This window comes from Staurois parvus, unplaced genomic scaffold, assembly GCF_062004578.1.
Source record: "Staurois parvus isolate SC_StPar_1 unplaced genomic scaffold, SC_StPar_1.0 ptg000130l, whole genome shotgun sequence".
NCBI lineage: Eukaryota > Metazoa > Chordata > Amphibia > Anura > Ranidae > Staurois > Staurois parvus.
The window spans coordinates 4,642,156-4,656,405 of record NW_028317926.1 but is presented as its reverse complement, the minus strand read 5'-3'; the positions used below and the strand labels follow the sequence as shown (position 1 = coordinate 4,656,405).

Here is a 14,250-nt window from a genome sequence, read left to right as displayed (position 1 = left end):
ATTTTGAATAAGGCTGTAACATAACGAAATGTGGCAAAAGTTAAGTGATGTAAGTACTTTCTGGATGCACTGTAGGTAGTAAGCTTAATGATCATTTTATTTTACAGGCTGGTTACTAATCCAAGATTTCTAATCAAACGCACATACACCCTGTTCCAAATTATTATGCAAATTCTATTTAAGTGTCACAAAGATTAAATATTTTGTTTTTCAGTTTAACTCATGGATAGCATTGTGTGTCAGGGCTCTTTTGATCACTGAAAACAATCTCGGACACCTGTGATAATTATATTGACAGGTGAGCCCAATTTAAGGAAAAACTAGTAAAGGAGGGTGTTCCACATTATTAAGCAGAGCACCATTTTCAAGCAATATGGGGAAGAAAAAGGATCTCTCTGTTGCCGAAAAGAGTGAAATAGTTCAATGCCTTGGACGAGGTATGAAAACATTAGATATTTCATGAAAACTTAAGCGTGATCATTGCACTATTAAGAGATTTGTGGCTGATTCAGAGCACAGACGGGTTCGTGCAGATAAAGGCACATTGAGGAAGATTTCTGCCAGATCCATGCATCGGGTCAAGAGAGCAGCTGCTAAAATACCATTACATAGCAGCAAACAGATATTTGAAGCTGCTGGTGCCTCTGGAGTCCCACGGACATCAAGGTGTAGAGTCCTCCAGAGTCTTGCAACTGTGCATAAACCTTCTATTCGGCCACCACTAACCAATGCTAACAAGCAGAAATGGCTGCATTGGGCAGAAAAATACATGAAGACTAATTTTCAAACAGTCCTGTTCACTGATGAGTTCCGTGCAACCCTGGATGGTCCAGATGGATGGAGTAGTGGATGGTTTGTGGACGGCCACCCTGTTCCAAAAAGGCTGCGATGTCAGCAAGGTGGTGGTGGAGTCATGTTTTGGGCCGGAATCATGGGAACAGAGCTGGTCGGCCCCTTTAGGGTCCCCGAAGGTGTAAAGATGACCTCTGCAAAGTATGTGGAGTTTATGACTGACCACTTTCTTCCCTGGTACAGAAGGAAGAACTATGATTTCCGTAATAAAATCATCTTCATGCATGACAATGCACCATCTCATGCTGCAAAGAATACCTCTGCATCAATGGCTGCTATGGGGATAAAAGGAGAGAAAGTCATGGTGTGGCCTCCATCCTCCCCTGACCTCAATCCTATTGAGAACCTTTGGAGCATCCTCAAGCAAAAGATCTATGAGGGTGGGAGGTAGTTTACATCCAAACAGCAGTTCTGGGAGGCTATTCTGACATCTTGCAAACAAATTCAAGCAGAAACTGTCCACAAACTCACAAGTTCAATGGATGCAAGACTTGTGAAGCTGCTTTTTAAATAAGGGGTCCTATGTTAAAATGTAACGTGACCTGTTAAAATGTTTAAAAAGTTAAAATGTTGTTAAAAGTTTGATTGAAATAGCTTTTGATTTCAGTAAATATGCTGCAAACACAACAAATTACAATTTTCAGTTCTTTACAACCTATAAAGTGTTTTGAAACTTACTGTGTGTAATAATTTGGAACAGTGCATTTATGCAGTTTTTTATGTTTAAAAAAAATACTGTTATCATTAGGAGGTTTGTTCAATAAAATTTGAATTGTACTCTTAATAGTTGATAACATGAGAATTATGCTGACTGTTATTTACATCAATTATTTAGGTAAATGAGAAAAATATCATTTGCATAAAAATTTGAAACAGGGTGTAGTTGGTCTTGTGTGGAAATTTTAAAAAGTGAAAAGTGGACTGTAATTTTAAACCTCTGAATGTTTTCTTTAATTGTTAGGAATGCCAGCCTATGAGGATCTCATGAGCATTTATAGCCAGTGTCGAGGTGTGGATTCGCCAGTGCATGACTGGAACTTTTTTCTTGCACTTAACTTCTTTAAACTTGCTGGAATAGTACAGGTAACAGAGATCTCCAGAATTTATGAAACACTTTATCTCATATACAAATGGTAAAGATCAATGCGCTGCTATGTGCTAACTATAGTAACTATATGGGGGAAGAGATGCTGCACTCACTACTCTGGTGTACTCACACTCAAAATAAATACATCTTGTGGTGTTTACCATCACTGGGTACGTGCACCATGCGCTCACCTTCTTCCCTGACCTAACGGATAGGTCATACACGCTTGAGGATGAAACTAGATTCTGCTTATCCTCTGCCGATCCTTAGTAGCTACTTCATTAGTTCTGGCCCTTTAAGGGAACATGCTCTCAGATATCCAGTGGAATTAAGATGTATATGATCAAAGATAAAGGTAATAGATCATAGTGCAACCCCATAAAATATGAACACTTTATTCAAATAAAAAATGCACTCACAAAAGTAATGAAACCGCAGCATATCATAGCCATCAATCAAAATGGTTCCTCACATCACTAATGCCAGCATGACCGGAAGTGACATCACTAGGCTCCACCCAACATGTGTCAAATATCACGGGACCCTGAAGAAGTCATGTGACCTTCGACACACAGTGTTGGACGGAGCCTAGTGATGCCACTTCTGGTCATGCTTAAACTGGCACGAGTGATGTGAGGAACCATTTTGATTGATGGCTATGATATGCTATTGATTCATTACTTTTGTAAGTGCATTTTTTACTTGAAAAAAGTGTTCATATTTTATGGGGTTGCACTATGATCTATTCCCTTTATATATGATGATATACACCTTAATTCCACTAGATATCCAAGAGCATGTTCTCTTAAAGACCCAGAACTAATGAAGTAGCTACTAAGGATCGGCAGTGGATAAGCAGAATCTGGTTTCATCCCTAAATGTGTGTTACCTATCTGTTAGGTCAGGGAAGAAGGTGAGTGCATGGTACACCTACCCGGTGATGGGAAACACCAAAATATAGTCGGCACGGTGGAGTAATGCATATGTGTTCACCATAATTCAGAGTCGCATATAATTTGTCTAACATGAGTGGTTTTTGTAACACGTTTAATTTTTGGTTATACAAAACGGTGTTGCATCACAGATCAGAAATTTGGAGACATATTTTCCTTGTAAAGCGTGTTTTTGGCCTATTATAATGTATAGGTCAATGGTCAAGGTGAGTAGGGAGTGGGGCCACAAATCAAGCATGGTGTTGGTTATGGCTGGAAGATAATGCAACATAAACTGGATTGGATATTTATTATCTGTTACATTTTTTTGGACTGTCACTTTATGTTTCCAAAGCTTATGGTTCTATTTAAGATGAGCGCACCACATTTTTCCACTTTATCTCATATGTATTTAACCTTAAGCTGGCCATAGACGGTTTGAATCTCAGCCGGTTCAGCAGGGACCGGCCAAGATTTGAACTATGTACGGGCAGGATGAATGTAGCCAAGTTGATGGATCATTCAACATGGGTTCAACCAGCCTTTTGAATTTTACACTTGATTATTGGTAGCGACTATTATAGCTGCTAGCATTAATCACTGTGTAGCCATCCCCACTGGGAGAATACAATGGCTCTGCGGGAGGAATACTGTGTTGATGGGGGAATCTAGCAATTTTCTTTTCTGCTCCATCTGTGGCTGGCATAAAACATGAAAAGTAAATGCCTGTTCAAACAGCCCAAATGCATTATGCATTGTATAGCACATGCACACTGGTGTGGGATAGGAAGGGCAGTGCTATGTGTTGTTACCAAGCATCACACTGTTTTTCTCTCTTTTTTTTTTTTTCTTTTTTTGAAATGTCTCAAAATTACATTGCAGTAGGTGACCTGAGCTGCCATGTGTTGCACTACATAAAAATGCAGACATGCTGCATTTTAATTCAGTGCACCCCAATGCAGTGTTATGATGTGAACAGGGCATGAAGTTGCTTTTTATGTACCCTTGCATTGAGGCTGCTTTTGTACTATGCAAATCAATGCAGTTCATTGGACATGGGTGAACTAACCCCCAAAACTGAATTACTCATTGTTTTTGAATTGCCGTCCTCACCAGATTCCACATCTGCTTATGAGAATTATGTCACGTACTGTACATTAGCTTGCTCAGGTTTACTTGCTTAGGGTCTACTATTCTTATTACGTCTTCACAAAAACTGGTATTTATTTTAACATAACTGTTTTATTATGTAGGGTATTCATGCAAGGTTCCTTCTTGGGAATTCCAGTGGGGAGAATGCCAGCATGTTTGCTGATATGGTTAAACCTCTGGCTGAAAATGGACTCAGATTAGCTAAACGGTAAGATTCCATCTTGAATTACAACATGCCAGAACAGTATTTAATGTGGAAAGCTGTCCATAATGTTTAATATTATTGTTTAAAGCTGGCCATAGATGATATTTTTTTTTTTATTATATTTTTTCTTTTTTCTTTTGATCAGCCAGCCAGCTGATCAAAGACAAAATAAAAACCTGATTCTCCCATTCTCACATTGAAAGTGAATGTGGGAGTCCTTGCTGCGTCATTGTATTCTGACTGTGAAACCTCTCTGCTGCCACAATACACTGATCGCCTCTGCAGCCGACTGGGTGCAGTGCTGATCAATCACAAGTTTTCCAGCAGTCCTGCTCAAGAGGAGTTGGTCACCAGGTCGACTCCTCTTGAAAGCGAACAGCCATAGTTAGGGTTCATAGGGCAAGTCCCTGCTGAACTGGCCGAATTTCGATCCAGCTATGGCTGGCTTAGTAAGTACTAAAGAGTGCACAAGATATAGGACTTCTTTTATTTTTTTTTACCAAGTTGCACAGTAAAAAAGCTAACTTGCTCCTTTGGGCAGAGTACAGGATGAAGCTTGAATTATAATCCTATCTAAGGTCTGATTCAATTTAATTACATTAACAAACTGAATCACAAGTATTTGGTGAATTGAGCTTTAAATCAATTGGCCTGCACATATGCCATTAGACTACTTTGATCTGTAGATAAACAGGTATCTTGTGAGCCTATGCAATAAAGATTTAGCAATTGAATGATTCTTTGCATATCTATAAACACATAATTGCATAATTTCCAATTAAAAAAATATGTGATTCAAAGATAATCGCTGACCCCAAAACCAGAAATTCAGGTGACTTGCTTTTGGCCATTGGCCAGAAAGTATGAAAACCATTGGATTAGAATGACAGCCATTCTTGCAACTTACATGCAACTTGCATTTTTAGTTGAAAAGGTAAGCAGTGGCAGCATGTATGCTTCTCTGAGCAACTGTTTCCTTTCTTTTTTTTTTTTTTTTTTTTTTTTTTAATTTAAATATTTATTAATTTTTCATATTATTACAAAAATCCATAAGAAGAGACACAATACATATAAATATCCATACATTTCTACTCTGTCCCTTCTATTTACCTCTTTTCTATTCCCTTCCCTCCCTCCCCACCATTTCCCCTCTTCTCCCCCCCCCTACCCTCTGCAAGATCTCAAACCTCTCTAGGCCCAGTAACTTCGGATAACTTCCTAGATTAGAGTTTTCTATATTTCTCTTTCGTTTCCGATTTTTCCCATTTTTCCCATCGTGAATAGTATATTTTCATCCTATCTTCCTGAATATGATAAGATTTTTCCATTCTGCTAATCTGGTTTACCCTATTGATCCAATCCTCCTCCGTTGGTATCTCAACCTTCCGCCAATACTTGGGGATCAACCCTTTTGCAGCACTTAAATAGTGCCATATACCTGATTCCTTATATTTATTCACTGTTGTTTCAACACTATGTAGGAGACAAATGGTTGGGTCTAGTCCTATGTCATTTCCAGTTATTTTTTCTATTAATTTGACTATTGTCTTCCAGTAAACCTGAATTTTTGGACATTGCCACCATATGTGAAACGTCGTGCCCTCTTCCCCACATCCTCTCCAACACATGTTTGAATTCTCCCCCCTCATCCTGTGCTCAGTGCTCGGTGTAATATGCCATCGTGTCAAACATTTATAGTTAATCTCAACATCTCTCATACTAACATTCTCGTGAACCAGTCTAAATATCTTATTCTGTTGATCTTCATCTATCACCACCTCCATATCTCTTTCCCAATTTGTTATAAAAATTAACTTTGTGTCTGTGTCTAGTTCTGTGAGTATTCTATACATTTTTGTAACTCCGTGTTTCCCGTCTCTACGTGTTTCTAATAGCCTTTCCAACATGTTCCATTCCTTTTTTAATCTCAAGGGTTTTGGGAGAGTTCCTATAAAACATTTTAATTGATGATATTTCCACTCATCTATTTTACTAAACATATCTCCTACCATCTCTTTTAATTCTCTAAATGTTCTCAATTCCCCCTCTACCAATACATCTCTCAGTTGGATATCTTCCTTTTTAATCCATCTCCCTGATATCTCATCTTTTCCCGGAGGGAAGAATTCCGTGTTTGCAAGAGGCATTAATATAGAGTTGAATTCCCATTTCATGTGTTTATGTAAGTTGTCCCATATCCTTAAGACAGTTAAAGTGTAAGTGCTTGTGCCCTCTTTGGTTCTCCTATAGTGTGCTGGAACCCATATCATCTTGCTCAGATTAATTCCACTCATATCATTCTCTATTTTTACCCAACTTTTCCCCTTATGATTAAAAGTCCAATCATAAATTCTTGCTAACATTACTGCTTTATAATATCTCTTGACATCAGGTAGTCCCATCCCCCCTTTCTCTTTAGTCCTACTTAGTGTTTCATATGATACTCTTGGTTTTTTATTCCTCCAAATATATCTTGTTAACATTTTTCTCATTATCTTAAAAAACACCTCTGGGAGTTTGATCGGGATCATTTGAAATCTATAGAGTATTTTAGGTATAATTACCATTTTAATTAGGTTCATACGTCCTAACCATGATGGATTTCCTCCTTCTAATCTTTTTAGTTCGTCCTTAATCTCATTTATCAGAGAAATATAGTTTAATCTATACAGTTGTTTATATGAGGTAGCGAGTTTTATGCCTAGGTATTTTATATCTTTTTCTCTCCAAATAAAGGGGAATTCTTTTTGTAGCCTTTCTTTTTCGCTCTTTGGTATATTAATATTCAAAATCTCAGTTTTTGTTGGATTAATTTTTAGATTAGATAATTCCCCATATTCCTTCAGAATCTTCATTATATTTGGTAATGTTATTCGGGGGTTGCCTACATAAAACAGTAGGTCGTCCGCAAAGGCCGCTACTTTATGTTCTATATTTTCTATCTGGATTCCCTTTACCGCTCCACTATTCCTTATTATTGACAGCAGGGGTTCCAATGTCAATACATACAGCAAGGGGGACAATGGACATCCCTGTCTTGTTCCATTGGACATCCCAATGGATTCCGACCTCTCCCCATTTACCGTAATGATTGCGGTGGGCTCCTTATATAGTTTACCTATCCATTCTCGCATTCTCTCTCCAATCCCCAACCCTTCCAAGTTGTCTATCATAAAGCCCCAGTCCACTCTATCAAACGCCTTTTCGGCATCGATCGACAAGAGCACCACCGGGGCTTTCCCTTTTCTACTTTTCTGGATAAGCATCAGAGTTCTCAAACCATTGTCTCTACCCTCTCTCCCCTGGACAAAGCCCACCTGGTCTCCATGGATCCAATCGGGCATTAGATCTTTCAGCCTGTTTGCTAGGACCTTTGCGTACAACTTAGTATCTGTGTTTAATAGGGAAATGGGTCTGTAGCTAGAGCACTGAGAGGGATCTTTTCCCTCCTTGTGGATGAGAACTACATGGGCCTGAAGGGATTCCCTCCTCACCTCCATCCCGTCTCCCAAGTCATTCATATATTTCTTTAACTTTGGTAACAGTACTTCACTAAATTTTTTATAATACTTAACGGTATAACCATCCGGGCCTGGGCTTTTCCCTCCCCCTGTACTTCTCAATGCCACTTCTATTTCTTCCTGAGAGATTTCTACCTCCAGGGAGTTCAGTTGTGTTTCACTAAGCTTTGGCAATCCCGCATTTTTTAAATATATCCTCCTTTTTTCATTAATACCTTCTCTAATTTCTTTTGATGTTCCTTGGGGGCTGATGTTATACAACTTTCTATAATACTCCGTGAATACTTTTATGATTTCTTTAGTTGAGTGGGCTATCTCCCCCTTAGGGCTTTTTATCTTTTCTATATAATTTCTGTTTTTTTTCTTATTCAGGGCTCTCATTAAGTATTTTCCTGGTCTATCACCCCATCTATATCTTTCACTTAATACTTTATTATATACTCTTCTCCTCTCCTCATCCATCAATCTCTCTAATTCATCTTTTTTATCCCTTAACTTCTGTCTTGTTTCTATTGTTATTTTTTTCTTGTGTATATACTCCAATTCCAGGATTTCCTTTAAGAGTCCACTAACCCTCTCTCTTCTTTCCTTTTTTTTCCTTGCTCCCATCGCAATCAGGATTCCTCTTATATATACCTTATGACTTTCCCATACTGTAGCTGTCGATACTTCCTGCGTTTCATTCTCCTGGAAGTATACCTTAATCTCTTCACTGATCCTCTGCACAATATCCTCATCAAAGAGTAAAGCCTCATTTAACCTCCAACCTAAACCTCCCGTCCACCTTTTTCCCCATCCCATTTTCATCACAACTGGGGCATGGTCCGAAAAAGTTCTTGTCTCTATTTCTATTTTAACCAACATTTCAATGAGTTGATGATCTATTAAGATGTAATCCAGTCTCGAATACATCTCGTGTGCATTAGAGAAGAAGGTATAGTCTCTGTCCTTCATATGCATTATTCTCCAGGTGTCCACCAGTTGGTATTCGTGGATCACCTTCCTCAAAGCTCTCAGGGACCTACCCCCTTCTCTCTGCACAAGGGAGGTTACATCCATCTGTGGGTCCATACAGAGGTTTAAATCTCCTGCTATTATCAAACGCCCTTTTTTAAAATCGATCAATTTTTTTAACAGACCCTTTAGAAAGATCTCAGGTTTCTTATTGGGGCAATATATATTGGCTAGTGTGCATTCAATTCCCTGTAGTTTACCTTTCAAAAACAGGAATCTCCCTTCCGGGTCAGTCCTTCTATCTTCCAGCTCAAACCTCATATTTTTTGCCAATCCTATTGCCACCCCCTTTGCTCTTTTAGTTGGAGAGTCGGCATAATACCATGTAGGATAATATTTGGATTTTAGTTTCACATTAGATTCTATCTCAAAGTGTGTCTCCTGCAAAAATACCACTGACGTTGCCCTATGATGTAGCTCTTTAAACAACTTGAATCTTTTCCCAGGGCAATTTAACCCATTCACATTATATGTTATAAACTGTATTTCATCCATCCTTCTTAATTTTTATTATCTCTCTTCTAATTCGTCTCCTCCTATTAGGCCCAAATGACTTGCAGAATATTAGCCCCACCCCCCCCCTTCCCCCCTCCTACCACCCCTCCCACCCTCTCTTTTTTTTCCCCTTCCCATTTTTAGGCGTATAAGCTGCCTACAAATCATTTGTGGATCCATTTCCACCATTGATTAAAATTTAGGGCGTAAGCTCCACCTATGTACGGCTCACCTCATCTCCGAGCCACCCGATTCCCTCTCTCTATAGTCTAGACTCAGCGAGAGTCTTTACTCTTTACCTCCCACCCTTAACCGTATCCTCTAAGCGGTTCACGACCTCCTGAGGAGGAAGGCCAGTGGCGAGAGAGTGGAGAGAGAAAAAAAAAAAAAAAAACTCAGTCTCTATTTAATTCTCCCTCCCCCCTTCCCCCCACGTGCTGCCAGTCCTCTTTCCTTGCATTAGTTATATTTCCTTTGTCTTCTTTTTCTTCTTCCCACCCAGCTATCTCCATTCTATGCAAGTCCAGTCTATCGCAAAAATCTCTTAAATCTTCCGGAAATCGCAAGTACGCTGTAACCCCATTTTTCCAGCCAGTTAGAAATGCTGAGGAACCCCATCTATACTGCACATTCTGTTTTCTCATCTGCTCCAACAGGGGTTTCAGGGATCTCCTTCTCCTTAGGGTCTCTACTGTTAAGTCCGCATAAATTTGGATACTCAAGTCTCCGAACTTAATTAATGATCTTCCCTTGGTCTTCTTCCAGATCTCCTCTTTGACCCCAAATTTTTGGAACTGGACAATTATGTCCCTCGGTCTTTCCTTCTCGGTAGCCTGATTGAACTTTCCTATTCTAAATACTCCGTCTAACTTGATCCCATCTGTTTCAGGTCTATCTCTTATGGAGTTTAGAATTTTTTTAACTAGTTCGTATAATGTTTCCCCTTTAGCAGTCTCTGGGATTCCTCGTAATCTAAGATTACACCTTCTTTCTTTATTTTCTTGAACTTCCATCCTATAGATAATTTTTTTCTGGTTATTTTCTAATTGGCTTATTTTTTTCCTTAGATTATCTATGTTCTGGGCCTGGGTTTTAACTTTCTCCTCCGTTTCTTCCATTCTTGCTAGCAGATGTCCTAAATCGTTTCGAATAGCTGTCATTTCATGTTTTATCGTTTTTTCCAGATTTTGAAACATTTCAGTCATCTCCTTCTTATTTGGTACCTGTAGTTCACCTTCAGATCCTTTCCTTCCCAGGCCATCCACTATTTGTTGGCTACTGCTGCTATTCAAGCCCATTGATAATCTAGGACTACTTCCTGAACTAGTGTCCATTTCCCCCTTTGTACCTTGGGCCCTTTCTGGCGTAGTATTTCCATATGATGTATATTTCTTTATTGTTCCTGTTTGGGACCCTTTGGGCCCTGCTCCCTTGGGACCTTTATTCTTCATATCCTTTAAATATCTTGGTAGACTTGCAATTTTTCCTATAACCTTTACTCTCCTAGGGCACCTGGGCCTCCTCTCTTCTTATCTTCAAACCCCTGGGAATCCTCCCCCTCCTTCACCCCTTAGTAGCCTAAATCACTCAGGGGTTCACCACACAATAAGCTCCCAGCATTTTTCACTCACCCTTCCCTTCTCAGGACGGTGACTCCATACTTGTGTGGGAGGTCTTCACTGCTGCTCAGTCCTGGGGGGGATTCCTCAGGGTTTCCGATACTGTTTTTCTTTCTTTCCTCCTCCTTTCTCGGTCCTTAGAAGTCGACTCAGGGAAGGAGGGTGGTTCGTCTGGTATTTATGGGTCTCCCTGCCCCAGGGTCAAACAGCCGTCCAGGGGGTACAGGCAGCTATACGCCGGCAACACCCTGTCACATCAGGGCGCCAGCCAGCATCCACTTTCCCTCCAGGGGTCCTCCGTAGCTGGCCCCTTACTCCTGCAGCATCTCTCCTCCTCTAGCCGCACGGGTTTTCACTCATGTGGTGCCAGGGGAGCCGACCTGTCACTACCTCTCCACGAGGGAACCGGCCGGCGTCTCTACTTCCCAGTCGTCCTTTGCGGCTCACGCCTCCCAGCTTCGTTTCCCCGGCAACCCGGCATCTGCGCTGGATCTCCCCAGCAAGTTCACCTCCCGGATGTCCGTACACGCTCCGCTCTCTGCTTCTGCCGCTCGCTCCCCAGGTCCCTCCACAATCAGGTAGGGCTTCACTTCATGAGGGTCTCGGGGTGGTCGGGAATGAGATTATCGGAGAGCACTCACATCGTGCTCTCCGACGCCGCCATGTCTAGGCTCCGCCCTCCCCCTCCTAGCAACTGTTTCCTTTCAATTGCCATAATTAAGCTGTTGAGTACTGTAAAATATGGTGGGTTAAAACATACACTCCCCCATACTTTTCCTTGAAGTGCCCCACAGGCTGAACAAAAGAAATCTATTGATTTCCCCCCCCCCCCATCCATATTGTGAATGATTGTATTCTGTTCTAGTGGCTATCAAACAGTGCTTTACAATATAAAGGGAGACAGTACAGTTACAATACAATAAAATACATGAAGGTTAATAGGATCCTGCTCATAAGAGCTTACAATCTAATAGGGTGCTGCAAGTGGTACAAAAGGTAAGGTAATACCTGTGGGAGATAAACTGATCAAAGCGTTAATTATATGTTCAGCCAACAAATTTCTGCCAGGCTCCTTCAATCTTCAGATGAAAGGATGTCAGGAGGGTGCCAACAGGGCCGACCCTGGCTCAAATTTTGCCTGGCTTATCAAGAACCATTCAAAATCTAATTTATGTATTGCCTAATCTTGATGAATAATAGGGGGAGGATGGCACAGGAACGTTAACTATTAAATTCTCCGTTTTTTATTACATGTCATGTTTGTAACTTCTAATGTTTCACTTGCAAGCTTACTACAATAATCTTGCTGTTGTCTCTGAATGTATGTGCTGCTAATATGACTAATAATATCAGCAGACTTGCTGGATTTAATCTCAAGGAATTTCCTTTTAGCATTTTCTGATTTGGTTATTTAAACATTTTCAATTTTGCTGATGTTGACTATTGCTTTTAATTTTAGAGAGAACACTATAGTAGAGTTATCTATATCCCCTGGTGAACTGTTCTTGCTTAGTGCCAAAGGTCAGAAGGTTCTACAGCAAGTGAAACAGTTTATGAAACAACATGTTTTTCCAGCACAAGAGGTAGGTGCACCAAGTCATTTTAATTTTACTGAATTCTGCTTATTATTTTCCATTATTTTTCGGGAATTCTAATAACCAATACAGTGAAGGGCCGTAAGATTGAAAAGATATTTACAACTGTAGGCATTGGCACTGTTTTGTATGCAGTGTCATAAACCGTTACCTTGGATAATGTTCATTTAAATCCACTTTTAGACAGTTGTACCTACTTGAAAATTTCCCATCTGTTCCTGTTTTGGTGTTAACTCATAATTTTTGATTTACCATCATTTTCAATTCCAGGGACAATGGTCACCTAGACTGATAGAGAGATGACTGTTCCCAGCTTAGACACCAACACCAACAAAAACATGATTGGGGTTCTAATTTCAAGTCACTTTATCCAAAATTAAAAAAAAAAACTTTAGATACACTTTAATGAGAGATCTCCCTTTTATAACAACAGGGAAACGCTGTGTGAGTGCGCTAAGCACAGCATACTCTTGAAGATGACAGATGCTGTGTCTACAGACAAAGCTATAGTTGTCACTCCTGCTGAACTACAAACATGTCTACATCTGTTCTCCTCCACTACATACAGGGGTTGATTAGTGGTACATAAGGAACACAAGATTGTTTTATGCTTTAAGTTCATTCACAGCAAGTGACAAGGACAATATATTTCTGTCAAAATCAACAGTTTTACAGTTTTTATTTCTGGATTTTCTAAAAATGTTCTTAGTCTACAGAAAAAAAACAACTAATGCAGTAGCCATATACAAGAACTGGTAAGCTGAAAGGTGTTACATTTTTTTCCTTGGGTTTAGTCATCCTTTCACCACCAATCGAGGTAGTACTTTGTACTGTAACTGCAATATTGTACATGCACTATATTGTATTTACAGTATGTATTTAGCATTCTCATTTTTCTTTAGCTTATCTTAGTGGAGTTACTGTAGAAGTAGAAATCAAACCTTTGCTCTAAATGGAGTGCATATGTGTATTTTTATTCAAAAACACAAAGTACAGTAGTATGTAGTAACTTTAGATTCTGATCAGCTTATAAAAATAAAGTTTAGTTATTGTTATGAGAGATAATACGTTTATATTCCATTTGTTTCTACTCTTTAATATATGTCAGGGTCAATCTTGTTTCATCTCACAGAGGCTCCAGTAATGAGATCTGCAATTTATGTCCTAACTTCTGCAACCTGGCATGTCCGTTATTTGGGATTGTCAAATTATTAGCTTTTATTTGTTTTCTATTGTAAAGAATGCTGTAATTTAATAATTATGCCTACTATTACAGCCAAAGAAATGCAAAAGTATCCCTTATTTAGAGTCTCTTTTTGGATATAAGAAAATGTGTGAAAAAGTATTTGCCCCCCTCCTTGCTAAATCATGAATGAACTACGATTAACAAAATTATTTTGGAAAGCTGAGTTAAATTTCACTTGCCACACCCAGGCTTGATTACTGTCAGACCTGTTGAATCAAGAATTCACCTAAATAGAAGCTGTCTGGCAAAGTGAAGCATGCTAAAAGATCTCAAAAAGCAACACACCATGCCACAATCTAAAGAAATTCAAGAACAAATGAGAAACAAAGTGATTCACATGTATTTGTCTGGAAAGGGTTACAAAGCCATTTTAAGGCTTTGGGACTCCAATGAACCATGGTGAGATCCATTATCCACAAATGGAAAAAACTTGGAACTGTTGTGAACATTCCCAGGACGGCCTATCAAAATGACTCCAAGGGCACAACGACGACTCATCATGGAGGTCAAAAAAGAACCCAGAACAACATCT

General features: G+C 39.5%; 1 protein-coding gene across 1 annotated transcript in view; it reads left to right on the top strand.

Annotated features, from left to right (window-relative positions):
- Positions 1-14,250, top strand: part of ACAD11 (acyl-CoA dehydrogenase family member 11) — a 155,051-nt gene that overhangs the window by 30,301 nt on the left and 110,500 nt on the right. Inside the window, exons 7-9 of the mRNA XM_089672531.1 lie at positions 1,814-1,935; positions 4,125-4,231; positions 12,337-12,460. Coding sequence (XP_089528657.1) covers positions 1,814-1,935; positions 4,125-4,231; positions 12,337-12,460 — 353 coding nt within the window. The remainder of the gene's footprint in view (positions 1-1,813; positions 1,936-4,124; positions 4,232-12,336; positions 12,461-14,250) is intronic.